The following is a 24,031-nucleotide window of genomic DNA, read 5'->3' as shown; positions in this document are numbered from 1 at the left end:
TGACTGTGTGATTGAGCATACAAAGAAATTGTTGTCTGACTCTGCACCTCCCTGATTTTTTACCGTACACCTCAAGCTCCAACTGAACTATTGTTGAGTTGCACTGTGGGTAATATGGGCACCAGGTTTTGATAAGAAAGAAGAATGGATATGATGAATGGAGACCGAGGTGCAGTGCTTCTGCAACAACTTTATGTAACCTAGATACCTAAAAATGTTACTTGTCACCCAAGTTCAGACCAGTTTTTATCTAGAGGTGTTTAGAAGTCTTTCACATCGTAAATCACAGTCCAGTGGCCAGAAGAAAATGTTGGCATTGTACATTTCTGCAAACTATGTTGTGTTTAAGTGAGTCATTGCAGTTTTCAGCAGGTTTTTATCCTTCAAACATGGGTCAGCTTTTTTTGCTCTTTTTAGCCTCCAAATGTTGGTCTTTTTTAGAGACTCTACAGTTTTTTCAGCAGCAGTGTAGCCTCCAAACATTGGTCTCTTTTAGGGACTTGTCGCTTTTTTCAGCAGCTTTTTAGCCTCCAAACATGGGTATTTATAATGGTCCCATTGCTGTTTTCTTCGCTTCTTTTTAGCCTCCAAATGTTGGTCTCTTTTAGGGATTCATCGCTGTTTTTCAGCATCTTTTAGCCTCCAAATGTGAGGTTTTTTTAGAGACTCTTTACAGTTTTTACAGCAGCAGTGTAGCCTCCAAACATTGGTCTTTTTTAGGGACTTGTCGCTTTTTCCAGCAACCTTTGAGCCTCCAAACATGGGTCTTCATCATGGACCCATTGCTGTTTTTCCTGCTTCTTTTTAGCCCCTAGATGGGGGCCTTTTTGAGGGACCCATTGCAATTCTGTCAGTGGCTTTTTAACCTCCAAATGTGGGTCCTTAGTGACCTTTTTGTTTTTAGTGACATTGCTGTGTTTCCAGCCATTTTGAGACAAAACATAATCTTTTTTTTTTTTTTTTTTAACCATAATTAAGTACGTTTTTACTGAAAACAAAAACAACAAACCTGGTTGTGATTTAGCAGGACATTACTGTTTCCAGCAGCGTTTTAGGCACAAAAAAAGAATTGTTTTTTACCAAGACATCACTGCTTCTCCTGCTAGAATTGTACCACAAAAACCTGGTATTTTAAGCCAAAACGTGGTCTTTTTCTAACATTAAATGGGTTTTGTGCCTAAACTTAACCACGTGTTAACTACAGTGTTGTTGAAATGTGAGTTTCAAAGCACCTGCTCCGTAATTAAGTGCAAATGTAATGTATCTGTGGTTTAAAGAAACGTACAATGCCAACGTTTATTCTGGCGAGTGGGTCGTAAATCACCAAGTGCTCACGAGAGAGCTATCACTTGTGAGGAAACTGCAGGAAGCATCATTGATGGATATTTTCTCTGTCAAATTGATATGTAAAGTGCTTCTCAGTGGGTCTTGAAAGTGGTTATCCCTCCGTGATTCAGTGGTGGCTATCATTGCTAATGCTACACCCCAGTTCTTCTTTAGCTTATTCCAAACTAGCCAGAAACCTGGTATGCATCATTTCCTGCTTGTCAGAAGAATTTCTAAAGAAACGAGCTGCCGGGTAGCGTGAGTGCAGAACAGTGAATGGAAAAGCTTTCAGGAACTGGATATAGATGGAGTCACTACTGTGTAATGTCAATCAGTGATAGCAAAGAAGACATTTATTTATGTGAAAATGCCACAGATTTTTACTTGAGGTTTGGTGCTCTGCCTTGTAACCACAGCGAAGGGAATGACAAACACACACAAACAGCTCTGCTGAAACATCTATCCCAGTCTTTCCACATTCTTCACATTGACCAGTTTATTTTGGAGATATAGAATCGGGTCAAAGAAAATCAGAGCAGGTTCTGGGCAGAATGGCCCGGCGGTTTAGGAAATTCTTCTCAAAGCGCCCAACCACCCCACCGAAGCAAAACACTGAAGCTGTGTCTCAGTTCAGGTGCTGGATCCTCTGAAGTTCCCGTTTCTAGACCGAATGCGTCAAAGCAGCTCAACAAGGTCTGCAAGTTCCCTTTAGTTGTGTCGGAGAAATTCAGCCTTTTTTATCTTTCGCAGCCATCAGTATTCTGTAATTTAAGAGAGTCCAGTCATGTACCTAGGGCCAACAGTCTGCAAGTTTTTACTTCAACCGATCACCTCGACTTGAAGGAATCAGTGGGTGATGTCTTTGAATGGTAATTAAAATCTGCAGATTGTTGGGCCTTCATGGCACATGGTTGGCCATCACCCCTTGTGGGTGCCATGCCATTGATCCAACAGATCATAAATTCGAAGCTCCAATGGTCCAACAAATGCTCCTTTGGACTAAAAGCTCCTTTGTCCATCTGTCTGTTATCCCGAAAACAAACATGGACTTTCCTACTCTGCCTCTGATTGGCTTGCCCTGATTTTCTTGCTCTGATCTTAACCAATCTCATTCCTCATGCTGAAATCTAACCAACCCAACCAACAAATTCAATGAGTACTAGCCAATCAGAGGCTGAGTAGGGTGGCTGCAAGCAAAACCATATATACAGTAATTTTTTTCTCGATCTTAAGTTTAAATAGTACTTGGTACAAAGTTATTTTGGTCAATACCTTACAGGGATCCAGTTTGGATACGCAGCCTTAATAATTGTAACAGTTTTGGAGGGTACAGAGAAACGATGTCATACTGCCGATATTAGCGTCCGATTGAAAAACTGTACACGTTGTTCTAATGGGAATGGAAAAACAATCAAAAAGACCAAATGAGGGAATGTCTTGAGTCAGTGACAAGGAGCAGTGAAGCTGTTATTGAGGCTTGTGACGGCGACGCTTTACGTTGGTACCAAGTAGTATCAGAACTTCTCCAATCAAACGATACCTATATTTGATCGTATTTGTACCCAGAGCAAGCCTATCACCTCAAGCGTTCTTTGATTTAATTCGACGTGAGATTGTCCCACCACCGCAGCCAACACACTTTGGCTCCCAACTCATCAAATAGCGATGCTTGGTCACTGGCCCCACACATTGAGCTATCTGTTACACCTCCAGCATCAGTTTTGGACGTTCAAGGACAGCTCCTCATTTTATTCTTGTTACATGCATTGTGTCTTTTCAAAATAAACTTCCATTTTCACAGGAAATGTACAGTTCCCATTTGTTGAATGTATACAGTCTTTTGCTGGAGCTCATAACTCGTGCTAACTGCTGACACTCTCTGGTGTGAGTGTTTTGCAGACTTGCTAAAATGGCTGTAGAAGATACAGGTATGGCCGTTCTCGCTTTCCTAGCTTAAAACATTTTTCTCCCAAGTTTCATAAAATAATGTATCATTCAGCTCGCCTCTCGTCTCATGTGAATGTCCGACAGTTACCTCTAACGTTCTGTCCCGTCTCGTCAACGAAAATAAAACATACATTTCCTCATAGTTTTTATTATCAACATCTCATTTTACAAGTGGATACAAGCGGCCAAAATTATTTTGGATGGATGTAACATCTCTTATTAGCTTGTCAACGTCTCATTTTCTTCATGGAGAAAAAAAAGTCATTGACACTATTAGTTTTCGTTAATAAAATTAACACTGGTACTTCGGTTTCTGAAGCCAAGGGCAACTGACCAAGCTTTGGTACTTGATGAGTTGGGAGTGAGACCAGCAGCTACAGCCCATCTGTGATGTGGTGAAGTCAAGCGCAGTGTAATCGACAGGAGTTGGCAGTTCAGCGTGCCGAGACGCCACCAGAACATTCGAAAATATAACTTTACGACACGCCTGTAGCATTTTACACAACTTAATGCTTCCATTCACAGGATGGGTATCGGATAAAGACGACAAATAAGGTATCAGATGAAGTACTGTTGGTATCAGTGTCACTTTAAGGCTATCAGTGTTGATACTAGTATGGTACTTTTTGAAAAGATATCAAGAACTTTGCACAGCGTTTAAACCTCTGAAAACGGACCTCCTGCAGGCGGCAATCCATCTAAGGTACAGCATTTATTCTTTTTCCAACATAAAGCTAAGACTTCCGCGCCATCACTTTGTCCGAGTACGAAAATGTTATTACATTATGCTACAAGCAGTCCAAGAAACAGCGAAAATGTGTGGTTGCACCAGAGCAGCAAAGTAGCAGGTCGTTAGGAATGTCTGTTGTATTCTTTTTTATTATTTATGACACAATTTCAATATTTTTATCAATTATTATGGTTTGTTGACTGATATAACCTTTTAGTTTTTCGGTTGTACAGATTTTAGGGATGTGAAATGCCAAAAAATACCCTTGTAGGCACTGGGGAAACATTTCTACTGCAGATGAAACTAGCAAAATGGCTTTGGACTCTGCTCATAAAAAGGGGTTTATCTCCAAAACTAAAAATTGCACATAGTACAAACAACTTATGGAGTGTTGAGAAGTATTTTTATCAAGATTCTACACGTAGAAATCTTTTGGATCAACACGATGTTTTTTTTCACGTCTGATTTTTTGTATGTTTTTAGATTTATGACATAATTTCACTGCTTTTATCAATAATTATGGCTTATTGACTTACACAACCTTTTAGTGAGGTTAGAGAGATTTTAGGGATATGAAGCATTTGAAAATATTTCAAGAAATGACGCCACAATGAACAGTGTGAGGTGAGGTGACGTGCAACAGCTCCTACTACACAGTAAACTTCGGCCTCCTGGAAGTTGCCTCAGATTATCACTGGTATTTACACATTGTCGGCTGTTTGACAGCAACTTCCTGGTGATAAATTGTCAACAAAAAGCTCCCAAACACTCCATCAGTTTTGGTTTCTGTGAGTCTCGAGTGAATTTTTCCTTCAGCCTCCTCCAGCTTCAGGGGCTTGTTGCCTTGACCTCTGACCTCTTACACTGCTGTGGAAGGGATTTCCCCACAAAAAAGCATTTTATGAAGCAGCTCAGAGCTCTTATGTAAATCCAGTCGCTCTGCTTGCAGAGTTCTTGGCAGTGCCAGTCTCGGTTTGGTTAGCCTGGCTTTCCCTGCAGGGCGTAATGATAGGCTGCAAACCACACTGACACCCTGAACAGACCACTGCATGTGTGTGTGTGTGCATGTGTGTGTGTTCGATCTCTTGCACTAAATACCAGTCTGGAGTGCTCTCCCCCGACGACCTTAATCTGTCTGAATCAGGAGTCGTGAGTGAACACACCTTGACACACACAGTTTCTGGCGCCCCTGTCATCAATGCCTGGCACTGGCTGCACTCAGAGGGCACATTAACACACACCAGACACTTCACGCCTCAGACACAGTGAGTGTGTGTGTGTGTCATGTCCTAGTTAAACTCCACGTGCTGCCCTTTTCCATGCCATGCTGCCACTTTGGAAAAATGAGGAATTCCATAGTTTTCCCCCCTCCTTCTGTGTGTGTGTCTGTGGGAAGTAGGAGAAAGGGGATTCCACACCAGCCTGGTGCCATAAGAGCACTTTTGTTCTACATTTATGCCACTAAAACACACACACAAAGGAAAAAGTGGTACATGCGTCATGAGTGTTTTAAGCTCGAGTGTTCCTCGGAGGGTTGAAGGTTGCAGGGCGGGGACGGGTCGCACTGAAGTGTGTGTTTTTGTGTATATGTGTGTGTGTGTGTGTGAAGGGGTAGGGGCTGGTAGTTTGATCTGTCCCCTCGGTATTCCCCATCTTTGTAGTCGTTGTTTCCTCGTTGCGTCAGGGCCAACAGGCTGCCGTCAACACAGACAGACAGACAGACAGACAGGCAGTTTTTATTTCTGTGAGAAAACGCTCAAAAATTGATGTTTAAACGGACCGCTGGACGTTGCCAATGTGAACAGACTTTTAGTGAGTTTGATGGATGAGGCAGCTTCGTACTTGATAAAAACACATAACAGGGTTTCATTCAAAGATGTTATATATTCCCCCCCAAAAATCACATCCTATAAATCAAAATGACTCGTATCCAAAACCGCAGAAAGCCATCAGTCAACATTTCAAAAACAAAGATATTTTATCCTCCAAAACAGAACGACATTGTGAGCGCTCGGGATGACTCATAGCTGTAATAGTAAGACTTTAACGGCCTTTACTTTGGTGCCAGCAGTCATTTCGTAATAGAGGGATTTATTTCTTTTTTTCCCCCCAAATTTCATTTTGGAATGAAACCCCTTAATGTGTAATGAGAATAAGTATTATGAAATGCGTTGAAAAGCTCCTTAATGTGTGTTTTAATCCTGTTATTTTAGTGTGTGGTTGCATTTTGTCAGCGTTTATGTGTCAGTGTGTGGTGAAATTTGATGCCTGTCTGACCTGTCTCTTACTCTTAATGCCGACACTAGATGTTACAGTGGGTAAGTTTATTTCATCGTATATGAACATGGTCATTTGCAGAATTCTGATTTCACTGAGAGGTGACATAATGCAGCGGTGCAAAGTGGGGTTTTTTTTATAAAAACTAATTTTTATTTGTGACATTTTTTGCAAGAATTATTAATAAGTTATCGAACGTTCCTCGTAGCCTCTGTTCCCCTCCTGCAGTCTCTCATTTAGTGTTTAGCGTCTTTCTGGAAAAGTGTTTCCTGAGGTTTACTGTCCGTATTCCAGAGGTGAGATCAAGTCATTGTTTTGCAAGTCACAATTAATTCTCAAGTCTTTGCACTCAAGTCCCAAGTCAGAACAGGCAAATCTCAGGTCAAGTCCCAAGTGCTAAACTGTCTAAATTGCTCAAATGTAATACCATTTTAGCAAGAGTAATAATGTAATAAATTTACACAAGTTATGAATTTGTATTTATTTATTAAAGGTATTCCATGCAGGATTGTTGACTACTGTTCATAAAGTGAAAGTGAGTGCGTTTACATGCACAGTTTAATTCCCTTTTCATTCAGAATGAAAGTTCATTCCTATTAAAAGTGATCTTGTAAACGCCTAATTCGGAATGAAAATGGCCAATGCGACTGAAAATTCAATCCGATGTAAGGGGCTGGAATATTCCGTTTCTAATTCCGAATGAAAGAATTTCTCGCGCTTGTATACACTCGTTCCTCTTTAAGTTCATTCCGGTCTTTCTGCGCATGCTCGTTTCCTTGCCCTTCTGGCGCGATGACGTATATAGCGCGCATATATAGCGCATCGCCAAAGCCAAAGCGGTTTTCTACCTCCCTTCCTCGACCTTCTACCTCCCTTCTCCTCCTCAACAGATGAAGCATTAGCAGAACAAGGTTGTTGTCGTACTGCTGCTTCAAGAATATAAGCAAAACAAGCCCGAAAAAGGCACTAAGAATGGCGTCGTCAAGCATCTACAGTGAATTCTTACGGTAAACATAAACATGTAACTCCGCCCCGCCCCCTATCCAATCAGAAACCTTCCCTGCCCCAAACCTTGTGCGGACCCGAATAAAGGCGATTAAACTGATCTCCCGTGTAAACCCTCATTCGGAATGAATATTTCTCATGTAAACTACCTGGAAAAACTTTAACTCCGAATGATTTCATTCAGATTTATTTCATTCTGAATGAGAAGCCATCATGTAACCGCACCCATTGAAAGCAAAAGCCAACCCCAGATTCATTCTGATTTGACGTTTCGCTTTGCTGTATTTGCATTTTCTTGTGTGTCTCTCTTGAATGCTTGCTGCTTACAGTCTGGCACCTGGTCGCCACCTTTTTATAAAGCCCTGAGCTCACCTGAGCGCTGTGGGGGTACACGCCCAGAAACTTCCAAACACTGAAAATGAGTCTCTGCAGATAAATACACCACCACACACTGAGAGTGGCTCATAAGTGATGATTGAAACTTCACTTGGTGTTGTGATGTCAGGAATATTATTCATATAGTGACTTTGCGGTTGCAAAAAATACTGTTGCTGCTCCAGAGGCAACAAATACTTATATTCAAAATATTCAATAATCCTGTTCTGAATTTACTGATATCGAGTATTGATAAGAGCAGTAGTATCAATAAAATCTTAACGATACCCATCCCAAGTTCTAAGTAGGGTTGTAGTGATATACCAGTTTTAAGGTATACCATGATTTAAAAGTTGACGCTTATCATAGCGTGCACATCTGCTTGTCTACAATGCTGAAAAAAAATCCAACTAGACAAAGCATCTCCCCTTTATTTTTTCTCCCCATTACTTTCAAAGGAAAGATTTTTTTTACACTTCCAAACAGACAAAATGGTTTCAAGTTTCAATTAACGTAATAAAATATTTGTTCATTCCACAAAATAACCCTTCTTTGTCAGTCATTTAAGGGTCATTCTGTCATACTGTGAAACCGCATTATTTTCTGAGACGGTTATCGTACAGTGAAAATCTCGTACCGTTGCGCCCCTGGTCCCAAGGCTGTTTTTTTAGTTATTAGCATAGTTACAAACAGTGTTGGGCAGTAACGTGTTATTGTATAATATTACTTTTTTCCAGTAACAAGTAATGTAACTGATTACTGATGAAATTTCAGTAATAGTATCACAGTTACCTCACAACCAAACAACTCATTACAATCATCACAGACTAATTTTCGTAATCACAGGCACGTCACAAAGCGGCAAGCTAGTTTGGAGGATAGAGACTTACTATAGCAGCAAAATATTCCAATTACTTTCCTTTTGATAAAAGCACGTGCTGCAGGTCGTGGTGCTAAAACTTATTCAACTGCCAAAAACACGTCATCAAACCTCCGGTCTGAATCATCTCGGCTAGTACGACCGACACCACAGCAACTTTAAGCTCCAGGAAATACACCACACCAAAGGTGAGACACAGGTCGACACATCTGAATTTTGGGGAGATTACTACTTTTCAAAGAGTGACAAGTAATGTATTACATTTTCAGAGTAACGCTCTGTAACAGAGTTGTAACTACAGAGGTGTGGGTGAGTCTGAAAGTTTTAAGTTAGAGAAAAACTTTATCACCAATGACGTGTGATTTCACTTAGAAGAAGCCTAATGAAGAGAGTTGCATGATATGAATCATTGGACTTGGGACTTGTTTGTCTTGACTTGGCACTCGACTCTGGCCATCCTGTCCAAAACTTGGGACTTATTGTGACTAAATTCCCAATCCTAAGGAGGGCAGACATCAAAGCCACGGTCCCCAGACAAGTTGAGGTCAGTGCGTTTAGTCAGTGGTGTTGACCATCGTGCTCTCAGAGAAAAAACAAGTGCAACAGTCTGACAAAACAGCTTCGTTTAAACACAGTCGACAGATTCAGATAAATTCAGTCCAGGCATGATCATCTGTCGAGGATGTTTTTATCCCATCTGCCCCAGTTTAGTAAGGATATAAGAAGTGGAAAAGACAATGTCTGTGTGCCTGCAGAATATTAACAGATGGAAAAGCTGCTGAGCGATTCCTCTCATTCATACATAAACATACATATTTTTGTTTTTCTGGCCGTAACATGCTTCCTCTGATGTCCATGTTGGTTTTGTCCACTTTGTGCCTGCTCTCATCCTGATGGTGCCCGTTTCCATTGCCTCAGAACACCCATATACCATGACCTTAATGCCACGGAGCCACCAGAGGCAGTTTTTACTTGTGTTGACGTGACTTGGCCAACGTAACGCTGCCATGCGATCATTGGAAAAATCATGAAAAGCGGGTTATTTTTCTGAGCCCGTCGGTGTGCTGCTCCACAGACAGCAAACAGACCTCGCTGCAGGGCGTACCATCGGTTTTACAGGACAGAGGTCATTACAGGAGTCAGGATGTTCAGCAAATTTAATGACGTAGGGTCAATTTCAGGAGTCACCGATGTTTTGGTGACAGAGAACATAAACTTTGAAGTTATTTTTTCTCAGTTTATATGAAAATAAAGAAGATGTGGAGCTTTATCCACTGCAAAAATTAAAACAACAATGTGATAAAAATTAACAGTTTGGATCCATCTAATTAGATTATGTCACAGGTGATGCGCTGAATTTGAGAATTCACAGTGACTGGCTTCTAAACAGCATTTCATTTTAGTTATTTTAATCACAAATATAAGAATAATATCTTCATTAACAAGCTCCATTGAGATTCAGCACCTCTTGTACATTGATTATCTGCCGACCTCTAACCTCTGAACACTTGACCAACAGGAAGAGGAGTTCATGGACTGGTGGAGTAAGTTCTACGCCTCGACCGGAGAGAAAAACAAGTACGGGACATACCTGGAGAGAGGCTACGACACGCTGAAGGTAAGAGAGTCGGAAAATAAAAGCTTCACTTAACATGTTGCCACTGTGAGGGTTTTTATGCCTATGTGTCTTTGCTATAGACTGTATGTAGAGTTCGATGATGCGTCACGTACCTCCACTGTACAGAAGTGAAGCTGCTCTGGTGATGTCATTCCGAGCCAGAGTTTGCGCATCCCCGCATAAAATCCCCACTTTATAGCATTAGATACGGCACTAGATTCATTTTTTAAAAGGCCATGAAAAACAGCTTTTTAACTCCGGCCACAAAATTTTTAATTGTGAAACCTACTTGACACTTTTATACTCATGTTAGTGTCCTGTGCTGCAAACCTTTAAACCTCTGCAGCTCCAGTGCTGTGTGCAAAAAGTTAACGTACACCCCCGCTATTTCTTTTATATCATTCTTCATTTACACGTTGTGCAGCTGCATATTTTTGCTTTGCATTTTATTTTGATCGCAGTCTGTTTTTTGTAAAAGTGCTGGTGACATCTCAAATGTGGCCCACCAGTGATAATGCTGTACCCCAGACTACACAGCGTTACCACTTGCAGGTATAGTTGTGTAATCTGTGACCTGTGTGTCCCAGAATGTTGAATGGCAACACCGTTCAGGAGCCAACTATCCACTACCTCATTAAAATCCTAATAAATTATGCTCTCTGAGGTAACAGGGAGGTTTCCTTCTTGGGATGTGAAACATTTCTCACACATTACTTCTGCGTAATTAATGGCACAAAAACAACTGTTGAGTCATTCTGGTTTACATTTGTTATATTTATTACTTTCATGGTTATTTGTTGATTAATTGACATTGATCTGTTTTCTGTTGTCTTCATTGTTGTGCAACAGTTTTCTGACAAAGCACACTGTCATTATATTTTAGTTTGATTGATAATTGTCCAGGGAAAGAATAATGAGAAACAACAACAACAAACTTCCGTGTCATATCCATGTGTCGGTTTGGTGAGAAAACACCAGAGAAAAAGCAGAACAAACACTGACAGAAGATGAAGAGGGTAAAGATAAAGACAGCATGAAGGAAAGGAAAGACAGATGAAGAGCGACTGAGGAGAACACGAAGAAGATGGAGACAGTGCAGCCCTTTGTTCCATGTTCTTTAAATGCTTTGCTTCAGACTTCACCATTTAAATCACATTTTTGCCATCCTGCCAGCTCCCTCCATCAGTCCATCCCTCCATCCCTCCCCTCCTCCCCCTCTCTTCTCATGCCCTGTCCTCGCAGCGCGGCGCCGTGACATTCCGGCCATTTTCCGAACAAGTGCGATGACTCACCCGTGCTGAATTCTCTCAGGGAGCGCCGCAGTGGGACGGAATCGGGGGAAAAGGCCGCGCTCCGATGCTGGCGAGCCCGAAAACGAGGGATCACGTCAGCCGTCGTCTGTCTTTGGTCTCGTTTTCTTTCTGAGTCTGCCACGGTTCAGCCGCCGTCCCCGGAGCCCCTCTGCCATCGCCCACGCTCTGTTCAACCCTTATCCCGATTCTCTCGGCCCAAACGCCGACCTTTCCTTCCACCGGGACTCAGAGCACACGTCAGTCTTCTTGTCTGATGCCCAAACAAATGACTAATCATGTCAGAATTTGGCCTTTTTATTGCTGTTAAATGAGACCTCTAACCTCTCCCTTGAAAGCCATTTCACATCAGTGCAGCAGCTTTAACTCTGTCCTCTTGTATTTCTTTTATGTCCTTTCTCTTCACTTCATAGAGCTTTTGCAGCTGCAATATTAGTTTCCTACATGCATACATGTAATCCAAAGGCTGAACAAGAGCTTGAAAATAATATTTTGATGACTCAAAGGTCCAGTGTGTAAGATTTAGGAGGATATATTGATATAAATGGAATAAAATATAATAAGTTTGTGTTCTTTAGTGCATAATATCCTGAAAATAAGGATCATGGGGTGCCCAGGAGCTCAGTGAGTAGAGGGTGTCCCATGTACAAAGGCATGTCCTTGCTGCAGCGGCCCTTTCTCACTCCCCCTTTCACACTTTATCTGTCCTGTCCAATAAAGGCCAAAAAGCCAAAAAAAAACTCGTCCCAGGGTTAACGTTAGCCGCCATATGCCAGCTTTTTGCTGGTATCGTGTAGTTGTCTAGCAGATGAAAACATCCATCCATCCATTTTCATTCACTTACCCAGGGTCACGGGCAGCAGGCCAAGCAATGCACCCCAGACGTCCCTCTCCCCAGCAACAATTTTCAGCTCCTCCTGGGGGACCTCAAGGCATTCCCAGGCCAGATGAGATATATAATCCTTCCAGTGTGTTCTGGGTCTGCCCCGTGGCCTCCTACCAGCGGGAGGCACCCAGGAGGATCCTGATCAGATGCCCGAACCACCTCAACCGACCCCTTTTGACGTGAAGGAGCAGCGGCTCTACTCCGAGCTCCCTCCAGATGTCCGAGCTCCTCACCCTATCTCTAAGGTTGAGCTCAGCCACCCCACAGACGAAACTCATTTCCGCCTCTTATATCAACTTTTAAAAATAGATGATGATTATAAAAAATATGACGAAATGTATGTGTCATTTTCGACGACAAGACGGGACAGAAATGTTAGCTTGTATCCACGACCTCATTCTTTCAGTCACTTCCCAAAGCTCATGAACATAGGTGAGAGTTGGGACGTAGATGGATCGGTAAATTGAAAGCTTTGCCTTCCTGCTCAGCTCAACGCAGTGCCCGCATCACTGCAGATGCCGCACCAAACTGCCAATCCATCTCACACTCCATTCAGATGACAACATCAACGGCCAATACCTGGTGGGAAATGTCAAAAAAAAAAAAAAAGTATTAATGACATATTAAAGAGCCTAATGTTGTGTGACCTATAAGAGACATTGCCAAGACAATGCATTGTGCAGAACAGATTTTAGTATTTTAATTATGAATGGGTCTATTAATCCACGCCCATCCACATCCATGACCGTCATGTGGTGCTTCTCAGAGTCCTGGAAGGATCCTTAAATGGCTGAATTTCAAGCAGGCTACTTCATCAAACGCCACCGAAGGACTGTTCCAATGTCAAGGATCATTCGAATTCTACCAAGGATGGAGTCCGTCCTTCAGAGAATTTTCAAGGATGCATGTGTGTATCATCAGTGAGCATGAAGTATCCATATTTTTTTATGCACGATTTGCTGGAATTGAAGGTGGTTCCTCTTCGGTGACGCCCACCTGGGTACTTGCTAGCCTGTTCCAGTGTGTGTTCACCCAATGCCCAAAGGAGTCTTGCCTAGCTTCTGTAGGGCCCAACTTGGAAGGATCTGTCCTACCAAGGAAGCATCCTTGACTTTGAGTAGCACTGACGGTCTTCCTCTGAGCATGCTTGGTGTAGTTAGGTGACGGCATCATATACCACCTTCTCCAGGAAGACGTTGAGCACGTCAACGAGCTCAACGTCTTCCAACGTCCACGTCGAGCAGTGCTGAAAAAATAGATTTATTTAAACGTGAAACTACTTTATCAAGTGTTTTCATTGGTTTAAATCACCTGGTCTGATTGTTTTGGAGACGAAGAGACTTCTGTGAATAATTAGGCTCATGGTACAACGACTGGATCTTATGTTATCACAGACAAAAAGTGAGCGCACATTAGCAGGTGCTGGGCTAACGGTCCTTCTCCGACATGCCAAACAGCGTTAGAGAAACACTGATTTGTCATGTTAAATTGCTTTATTCAGGAGGAGACCTTAATATGGCTCACGATAAAAACCTCCTGAACAACAAACACTGAAGGAATCATAACCGGGAGTTCACTCTGGGCACACGGGAGAAGTTTCAGCTGGTTGAAAATCCTACACACTGCTCCTTTAATTGCGCCATAAAAGCTTTTCCGATCAATTTTGGAATCATCAGTGGAAAAAAGCCAACATATTGATCAATCTCATGCAAACATGTTGAAAAAATGACCTTCTAACCAGCAGAAATGTTCCAGAAAGGCCATGCCATACATGCTCTCATGTAGAAGCCCATTTCTTTGTCGTCTTCTTCAGATGAAAACATTAAAATAAGGCTGAAACTAAACGGCACAATGGAGAACAATAACAGCTTGCCCAACAGTCGTTGACCCTTGAAAGGCTCTTTCCATTTTTCAAGTGGGCGTATTTTTTCATTCAGGAAGCTTATTAAATGGTTTCACCCCTGCTGATGGAAACACATCTAAGTCGCCTTTGAGTTTTTTGCGACTTTTCAAAACTTCGCTCAAAATTCACTTGACAGTTGGATGGAAAGTAGCAAAATGACCAATGAGCCGCTGGTTCCATCGTCGCTTTGCCTCACTTTCACTTCTCCCCTCCACCTACTCTGTGCCAGCGCCTCCTTTTTTTATTTACCCCCCCTTCCTCCTCTCTCTTCCCGTCTCCTGTTCCTTTCTTTCCTTTGACAACCCCATTTAGTCAGATCTGCTACTGTCACAGGGAAATGAGCCACTGTTTCCAACCTTTCCAACCTCCTTTACCTTCCTCTCACCCCGGGCTGCCACCTCCTTTCTCTTCGCCCTCCTCTGTTCCCTCTGCCCCTTCCATGGTCTCTGGGTTGCTACTGTCAGCTGAGGCACAGTTTCCAGCCTCGCTTTGACCCGAGGTAAACTCTCTCTTTTCTTAAAATCCTCACCTTTCCTCTCGGCTCTGCCGCTGTCGCCTTCTTTTCTGTCACCTTTCTGTTTCTTTTTCCATCTCCTCCCCCGCCACTGCAGAGGCTTTGCAGTTGCATCATCAATTTAGCATTTTCGTCTGGCGCCATCATGGAGGTCTGCAAGAAAATGAGCTATGGAAATGGCTAAATATATTATGACCAGTTTGGCAAATGAGAGATCCATGAAAAAGCCCAAGGGTCCCTCCAGCATAGATGATGATTAGGGTAACAATCTAAGTAAAGGCAAATTGAAAGATGAAATAGACACTCTTTAAAACTGATCTTTAAGGATTATTTAATCCACTAAATCAACTTTCTGAGTGGATAAATTAAATACAAAGTCACTTCATTACAGTATTGACTCTGGTCCAAGTGAATAGAGCTCATTTCAACGTAAGTTCTTTGTCTTTTTGCTGAAGAAAAACAAGCAATTTTCTCTTGTGTACCAACATTTTTTCAGTTCAATTCAGTTTTAATTATACATCGATTAGCTAAAACATTAAAACCACTGACAGGTGACGTGAACAACAGTGATCATCTTGTGACAGTGCAATGTTCTGTTGGGAAACCTTGGGTGCTGACATTCATGTGGTTGCCACCAGACACACTTTACCCACCTAAACACCAGTGCAGCCCTGATACCCTCCCTTATGGCAACGGCACTCCCCAGTAGCAGTGCCCCCCCCAGCAGGACAATGCGCCATGCCACTCCACAAAAACTACTCAGGAATGGCCCAAGGAACGTGACAGAGACCTCAAGGCATTGACCTGGCCTCCAAATTCACCAAATCCCAGTCTGATCAAACATCTGTGGGACGTGCTGTTGCCCCATCTCACAACCCACAGGACCCAAAAGATCTGAAGCCAACGCGTTGGTGCCAGACACTATAGGCCCGTTTCCACCGCAGGAACTTCGGGGTAATTTTACGGGGCCGGGGCCGTTGGTGCATGTCTCCACCGCAGGAACCACCCCCTAAGGACAGACTTCCGGAACTTTTACGGGGGCTAAACAAGTCCCTGCCTCGGGGTAGGTACTCAGAACGGCCCCGAAAGACTCCTGGCTGGGGCTTGGGGATTACTTGGTGCTGATTGGATATACTCAATGCGGAATGTGACGTCAACAGAAAGCAACAAAATAGCCGGCATTTTTAAAACTCAGCAGACGAGGATTAGCTCGCTCATGTAGCTTTCGCCGCCATGTAAAAAAAACTCATTAAATGGCCCGTGAAAAAAATATTTTTTCCAGCGGATATCTTAGTTACAAAATGATTGAGCTAGCAAAGCAGTTTTGTGTTGCTATGTGTGGTATTTATTCAGTTTTGGGAAATCACGATGTCTAAAAAGCATCAGTGGCTGCAGCTGACAGGGACAGCTAACAGCAGCAGCAAAGCTAACATCAGGACGTCATCTGTTAAAAGCCTCCCGTTGTCGGATACAACATGAAACTACTCCAGTTAGCTCAATCATGTTGTAACTAAGACATCCGCTGGAAAAAATATTTTTTTCACGGGCCATTTAGTGAGTTATTACAGACACCGCTATCGGCTAACGCCGTCCCTACGTCACCCCGGTCAAAATGGTCGCGGAACCATTACATCACATCCAGAGGCAGCCCGTAACTTTACAGGAACCTTCCTCGTACTCTGCTCTCTCAGTGGAGACACGACAGTTGAGAGGGCCGAACGAGAGGACGTTCCTGTAGTAGTTCCTGCCCCCCAAATAGTACCAGGAACTTCTTCAGTGGAAACGGGCCTTATAGGACACCCTCCAGAGGTCCTGTGTTCATGCCTTGACAGGTGAAAGCCGAGTCCGGTCCAAGGAGGCCCCACCGTGGATTGGGGGTACCTCTGGGGTACCAGCATGTCCCTCAGGTTGGGATCTGGGGTATTTGAAGGCTAGGTTGATGCCTTGAGCTCTTTGTCCCGTTCCTCGGGTCATGCCTGAGCAGTTTTTGTGGTGTGGCGTGGTGTATTGTCCTGCTGGGGGGGGGCAACGCCATCGACAGGTGCCAATGCCAAAGGGGGCTTACTTGTTCTGCAACGCTGTTCGGGTGGGTGGAGCGCATGAATGTCACAACCCAAGGTCTCCCAATGGAATATTGCACTGTAACAAGATGATCAATGTTTTTCACTTAACCTGCCAGTGGTTTTAATGTTTTGGCTGATCAGTGTATAGCCCAATATCACAATTCACGATTTGCCATAGGGGGCTTTACAATGAGTACAACATAGAGACACCCTCTGTCCTTGGACCCTTACAGTGGACAAGAAAAAACTACCTTCAGAAAAAAACACTTTAACAGGGGGAAACTAGAAATACCACCCTGTGGCTGTACACCTCTACGCATCAGTCACATTCTTCCGACATACATGTGAAAACATGAATGCTTGACACACATCTTCCTTCTGGCAGCACAAGATCTTAATCAGCACAGTTTCAAGAGGGACACCCAAGATTAGTGTCACCAATTCCTCTTCTTTCCTGAGATATGATGTTTTCCAAAGATATTAATATAACATCATATTGGGATGAAACTGGTGATTTACACCCCTACGAATTAGTGCGTCACAGCTGCTGCAACTGCTTTCAAAAATGATCTAAACATAAAATTGATTAAACCTTTTTTTAATATAATCAGATATGTCAGAAAACTACTTTTCCGGAATTGAGTTCATGAACAAATATGGCTGCCAGAGGGTACATCAAACCACCTGAAACCCAATTTTCTTTTTCCTGTTCTCTTGCCTCAACCTGCTCAAGTTCACCTCATCTCTTCCTCTGTCCTTTTCAATCTCCTGTCTCTGCCTTCAGTAGAGTCAGAAGCTCTCTGTCCTTGGCTCACCCCTCTCTCCTTCCACGCTCTCACCCCCCCTCCTCACCTCTCCTCTTCTTTCCTTCCTCCAGTCTCCTTCCTCTCTCTCCTTTCTTCCTTGACAGTAGAATTGGTTTGTTTTTCTTCTGTCACAAAGACGCCGCTGTTTCCATCCTTGTTATGACTTGGTTCACCTCTCTCTGTCCCTTTTCACCTCCTCCTCCCTCCTTCCCCTCTCTCCCTCCCTTAACTTACTCCCATGGAACTGGGTTTGGTGCAGGAGGATGGGGATTTGTTGTACTCCAGTGAGCCAGTGTTTCCAGACTTGTCTTTCATTTGCATCATCCCATCTTTCTGTAAGGCTCTCACACCTCTAAGCCTCCTCAACCTCAGCTTCACCTTTACACAAATCATATATTCCAAAGTAATCACCTCTGTTGCTTTCTGTTGTATGATCTGTCTTTAAATGGGAATAGTGAGAGTGAGTAAGCTATTTTCTATGATTAACTTTCTTGAATCTTGAAGCAAAAGAAAAGACCTGATGAGCACAAAATAAGGTACGGGAGGTAACTAAAAATCATGGTTTCATCAGCTATGGCTTGACTGTTAGGTTTGATTTTTTTGTGATACATCATTTTGGTACCACTACGTGTAACATTACAACACCTACATCTATTATTTTTTTAATGTAATCCTGCAAACTGGGAGATATCTTGAAGTGCACTGTCCTGTTTCCTACATCACTACCCCAAGATCACTTCATCGGTTTATTGATACATTCAGATTCAGATACAGGTGCTACCGGGTCAGTTGACGCTCCACACTACTCATGCAAAAATCAAATATCAAACAGGATGACATTGTTTTTGTAAAATGTTGTTTCTTTTTCACCAATAGGTACATTTCAGTCGATTTTAAAGTTTCTGACTCTCAGGAGGGAAGATGTATTATACAATAGAGATTGTGGGCACAAGCATGAAGTTCATTTCAGGAGTCTGCAGCTGATCCAAACTGAGAGAACAAACAACCCCCTTTAAAAATGCCAAGTTACCCTTTTCATTCTCGAGGTTTTGTATGAATTTGTGTACAGTATGTGAGCTTTAAGCCTCATTCAGAATAAAGATTTGCAACTGGGCAAAAAAGTTTAAGACCGTTGCAGAGAAAAGTTGCAGCGGTGTGAACTGGCCTGTCTCATCTCAACTGCAGCCGGCTGATAGAGCAACAACAGACCAATGTAATTATTCATTCTTTCACTCATTTTCTATAACCGCTTATCCTGCTGGGGGTCGCAGAGGGCTGGAGCCTACCAGACCTATCACTGGGGTGATAGGGGTACACCCAGACTATCACAGGGCTGACACATAGAGACAGACAACCATTCACATTCACATTCACACCTCTGGCCAATTTAGAGTCACCAATTAACCTGCATGTCTTTGCACTGTGGGAGGAAGCTGGAGCACCCAGAGAAAACCCACGCTGACATGGGGAGAACATGCAAACTCCACACAGAAGGGCCTTCCCACCCTGGGAGGCTTCCATGTTCCACTTTTCTAGACTGTGGGAAAGTTCTACAGATTTAAACTCTTTAAGGATGAAAGTGATAATTGACCTTGTTTGCAGTTCCAGGTGTCCTGTCAACAGTTCTACAGACATTAGCGTTATAATGGTGGTCTATGGAAAAAACAGCCTGATCTCACAGAAATACATGAAATGACCACAACCTCTGGACACCACATTGCGTGGTTGGAGTACTTAATGTGTAATCATGTGCTGGAATGGTTGCGGTTTTAAACATGTGATTAACATTGTAAAACGGTCACAGTTTCTTAGGTTTATGTACCAAAACTACTTCAGGGGACAAAATACTCGAAGAAGATCGTGGTTTTGCTTAAATTGACTTTTGTCACACACAGGGTGTAAGTATTTTGTAAGATGATGTAATTACGTAACGTTAAGTCAAGTCAAGGTTGACTTTCAGTTTCACAAAGGACACAAACAGCAGTCTCCTGGGTGAAAGTCCTGTGTTTATTTGCTTATCATGCTCTTTATCCACCTTATTCTTAGCCCCCACGATACCTTGCGTGAATTATGGGTGCAACTTTACTAGCTTTTTCCAGTGGTCACAGTGCGCTAATCGTCTTTTCTAGAGCGATTTGGATATGAACATGAACACAGCACCTGTTACACCTCAGAAGGGATGACGCGCTATTACCTCTGTCATCTCTGACTGCCGTCTCAATGCGCTGGTTTTCCTTTTTAACCAAGTGTGTTAGCGATTAGCTTGCCTTGCTACAGTAGCATATTGTTAAATTTAACAGAGCCCAAGCTAGCTTACAGCAAACATCAACACCTTTTAAAAGATAATTTATGATTTCTTACGATTCATAAACAAATGTTAACATATTCAACAAACATTTAGCGTAATTCTGAATTAATTTTAGCTCCATCTTAAATAAATAAACATGATGTTTACCAGTTAATACTCTGTTCGTGTGCCTTAACAACACACTTTACATCCTAAGTGCTATATTGTAGGCAACTTGAGTCTCTTGAAGACGTTTCACCTCTCATCCAACTGAGGAAACCTCTTTAATGAGAGGTGGAATGTCTTTAGGAAACTCAAGCAAGTCCTGCTGCCTCTGATATGGTACATAGGATTACCATGACCTGGATGACTGAGAATTTTTACCAACAATGCACTTTACACATTTTTATAATTGCTAATTTATTGAATTTCTACTGGGTAAAACACAATGCCAGATTTAGCAGCAGATCTCAGTGATATTAGTAATATAATGTAGTAGTAAGATTAGCTAGTGAGACTTACCATATCGGAAGTTTTACCCACAGTCATTTCTATAGGAATAAGGTGGATGCTATCTATGGGGTCGTAACATTGACTATCACCCATTGCATGATGTGTTTTAAACCAGGGAATTTGTGTGTCAATCACAGAAAAGGATCCTAATTGACTTTCCATTGGCATTGTTTCTGTGGTACTGGCACCTAATTTTAACACATTACATGCCACCACCACGTAATGTGGTGTTAAGAGGTTGTGGTCATTTCACATATTCTTTTGAGATCAGGTTGTGTTTTCCGTAGACTTCCATTATAAAAACGATGTCTGTAAAACTGTTGACAGGACACCTGGAACTGCAAATAAAGTCAGTTTTCCCTCTTTTCTAATCCATAAATGGGACTGTGTTTTATAGGATGGATGTATTTATACTGTAAGGAAGAGGATGTTAAGTCAGTTAATATCAACCCTACAACCCCTCGTGCTTTGTCTAAACCCTCTCCCCTCTCTTTCCGTCTCCCCTCTCCCCTGGTACTGGGTTTGGTGCTCAAGTAGTGAAATGAACCGCTGTTTCCAGACCTCTCTTTCGTTTACATCATCCCCCCTCATCACTCTCGCTGGTTCTCCCCCCTCCCCCTCCACCCTCACCCTGCTTTTCCAACTCTTTCACCCCATCTCCACCCAAATCATAGCCCATATACCCTTCGTTCCTCCCATCGTCCTCCTCCTCTCATTCCTAACTAACCTCTTTGTTGCCTTTGTTTAATTACAAAGACGTTACAGTAGATGGGGGATGAGAGGCCAGTATCCCTGGTATGTGCATAACTTACAAAACCCACAAATTGTACATCAAATAAGAAATGACAGCTCTATTTTTTAACGGCACTGCAAAATTATGTTTTCAATTCAATTGAAAATACTTTATTCATCCCTCAAGGGGCAAGTCAAAGCAAGCGAGCCTGCAAACAGAAGTACACATACACTATTCATTTACAAACATAAAAAGTAGAATTAAAAATACAAATATGACAATGTAAGACAGAGTTTAAATACACAAAAATTTATACTGATGTTCAGTCCATAGCTGTCCAACATTGTTCAACACCACAAAGGCATATATTGTGTAAAAAAAATGTGTTTCAAAAAAGGGCATTTCTCAGCTTATACACGAGGTACACTGACAATTTCATGTTCGGTGGCTGTTCACAAGTTTCTGGAATAAAACCAAACTTCCTTCTATTTCTTTACATGAAGGTATAAAATGAGCACTCATTTCTGACATTTCTGGAAATAATGACTCAGTAACTCAACAGAACAGAAACTTTCTCAAAAAATGACATGTTTCAAAGAAATGACCTAGTATTTTATTTTAAATGAGTTAGTTTGTTAGTATAATGACATTTCTTTAAAAAATGATTCCGTTTCTTAAAAATGTGAGAAAATCAAATAATGTTAAATAATGTTAAGATAACTCAAAATAATGAGTTAGTATTTAAAAATAATGAGATGTCTCAAAATAATGACTTAGTTAAGTAATGACATTTCTCGAAATAATTTAGTATATCAGAATATTAAAGAAGTATCAAAGAAGTGAGATTTCTCGAAACACTGACTCAGATTTTTAAAAAATAATAAACTTTCAAAATCTCAAAATAATGAGATTTCTTGAAATAATGAGATTTCTCAAAGTGATGACCTCGTATCTCAAAAAAATGACCTAGTGACTTAATGACTCAAAATGAGATTTCTCGAAATGACTAAGTTAATCAAAATAATGAATAAGTATCTCAAAATAATGAGATTTCTTTAAATAATAACCGTGTTTCTTCAAAATAATTATCAGAATAATAAATTAGTATCTCAAAAAAGTGAGTTTTTTGTAATAGTTTTACATTTGAAATAATGAGATGATTTCTCAAGATAAGAAGTTTCTGTCTCAAAACAATTAGTTACCAACTCAAAATGATAAGATGTCTTGAAATACTGACTAAGTACCATAAAACTTCAAATAATAGCCTGGGCTATTATTTGCTTAAATAGCTGAAATCAACAGGCCTATATTTGGGACAGGCTTTTAATTCATTTTACATAAAACTGTGGTTCAGCAAAGATCGGCAAATATAATCAAATTGTTTGTTTAAACCAGTGTGAACATTACTTGTATGAAAATTAGGATTTAGGTAATTATGAATCATTATTTTTAATCTAGCTCCAACAGACAGTGCTTTACAGAGGGAGTGATTTACGGCACCCAGCATACTGACACAAACTGTTAAAGCAATACTCACAACTTGAATTAATTTTTGTTAAAAAAAACCTTTTGATTCTTTACATCTGAGGACCCTTACGGACTAAAGTCCATTTAAAATCAACTGCTTGGCAACCAGACCAGGCTTCTAACTGAGACAGGTGCGTATTTGTCAAAATGTGTAGCCGCACCAGGCTAGTAAAAGGGACTGGGCGTTTTCTCAGGACTAGGCTTTTAATTGAAGTTTTACAGTATCTCAAAATGATGATTAACTTTCTCAAATTATGAGAAACTCTAAAAAAAATGACTTAGTATCTTAAAACAATGAGATAATTTCTCAATATAATGATTTAGTATTTCAAATAACCAGATTTCTTTAAATAATGAGTCCATTTCTAAAGATAATGACTTAGTATCTCCAAATAAGTTCAAGATTTATCGAAATGACGAGTTAGTATTTCAAAATAGTGAGATTTTCTGTATCTCAGTGACAAGCTTTCAAGAATAATGAGTTGGTACCATAAAAAAAAGACTTTATGTCCCAAAATAATAAGATGTCTCAAAATAATTAGTAAGTATCTCAAACTATTTAGATTTCTTGAAATATTTATTAAGTAAATTCAAATTATTGGCAACTCGCTCAAATAATAATACAATTACTATAAGTAATGAGAGTGACTTGACTGAAAAGTGAGATTTCTCGAAATAATGGCTTAGTTTCTTAGAGTTTTCTCAAATAATGAGAAGATGCTATGTTTGTGTCTTAAAAAAATATTTAGTATCTCAAAATAATAAGTTACCATCTCAAAATGATTAGATGTCTTGACATACAGTAATGACTAAGCATCTCAAAATGATGAGTAACTTTCTCAAATAATGAGAAATTCTATCAAAAAACAAGTTAGTATCTCAAAATAGAGATTTCCTGAAATGATGAGTTAGTATCTTAAAATATGGACTTAGTATTTTGAAAATATTGAGAATGATACAAGGTCATTATTTCAAGAACATTTTTTAGTTATCATGACTCACTGGGAAATGTCTTTTTCCATCACACTGGTGGAAATGGGCTTCCATACCAGTCCTACCCTTAACAGCGTTGTAGTTTTGTCACCTCCAGCACTTCTCGTTGTGTTGGTCCAGTGCTGAAGTGAACCACTGTTTCCAGCTCGTTGTTTCAGGGACTGGTCGTGGTTCTTCCGTGATAGGAAAAGAATGAGGGAATGTGCGCGTGTGGCTGATGTAGACAAACATCACTAATGAAAACAAATTAATCTTTTTGTGCTTCTGACACATAGACGTCCCTGCCCAGATACAGTATGTGCACATGCCAGCGCCCCTGCAGTGTGTGAGTGTAATAT

The 24,031-nt window shown here is 41.2% G+C and overlaps 1 protein-coding gene across 4 annotated transcripts in view; it reads left to right on the top strand.

Annotated features, from left to right (window-relative positions):
• The window catches only part of dysf (dysferlin, limb girdle muscular dystrophy 2B (autosomal recessive)), a 155,194-nt gene that overhangs the window by 94,024 nt on the left and 37,139 nt on the right, over positions 1-24,031 (top strand). For all 4 annotated transcript variants that reach the window (XM_050067920.1, XM_050067919.1, XM_050067918.1 and 1 more), the window contains one exon: positions 10,060-10,158. In XM_050067920.1, the coding sequence (XP_049923877.1) occupies positions 10,060-10,158 (99 nt within the window). The remainder of the gene's footprint in view (positions 1-10,059; positions 10,159-24,031) is intronic.

The sequence above is a fragment of the Epinephelus moara genome, chromosome 17 (genome assembly GCF_006386435.1).
Source record: "Epinephelus moara isolate mb chromosome 17, YSFRI_EMoa_1.0, whole genome shotgun sequence".
Classification (NCBI taxonomy): Eukaryota; Metazoa; Chordata; class Actinopteri; order Perciformes; family Serranidae; genus Epinephelus; species Epinephelus moara.
The sequence above is the reverse complement of the archived record's forward strand: the minus strand, read 5'-3'. Positions and strand labels throughout refer to the sequence as shown.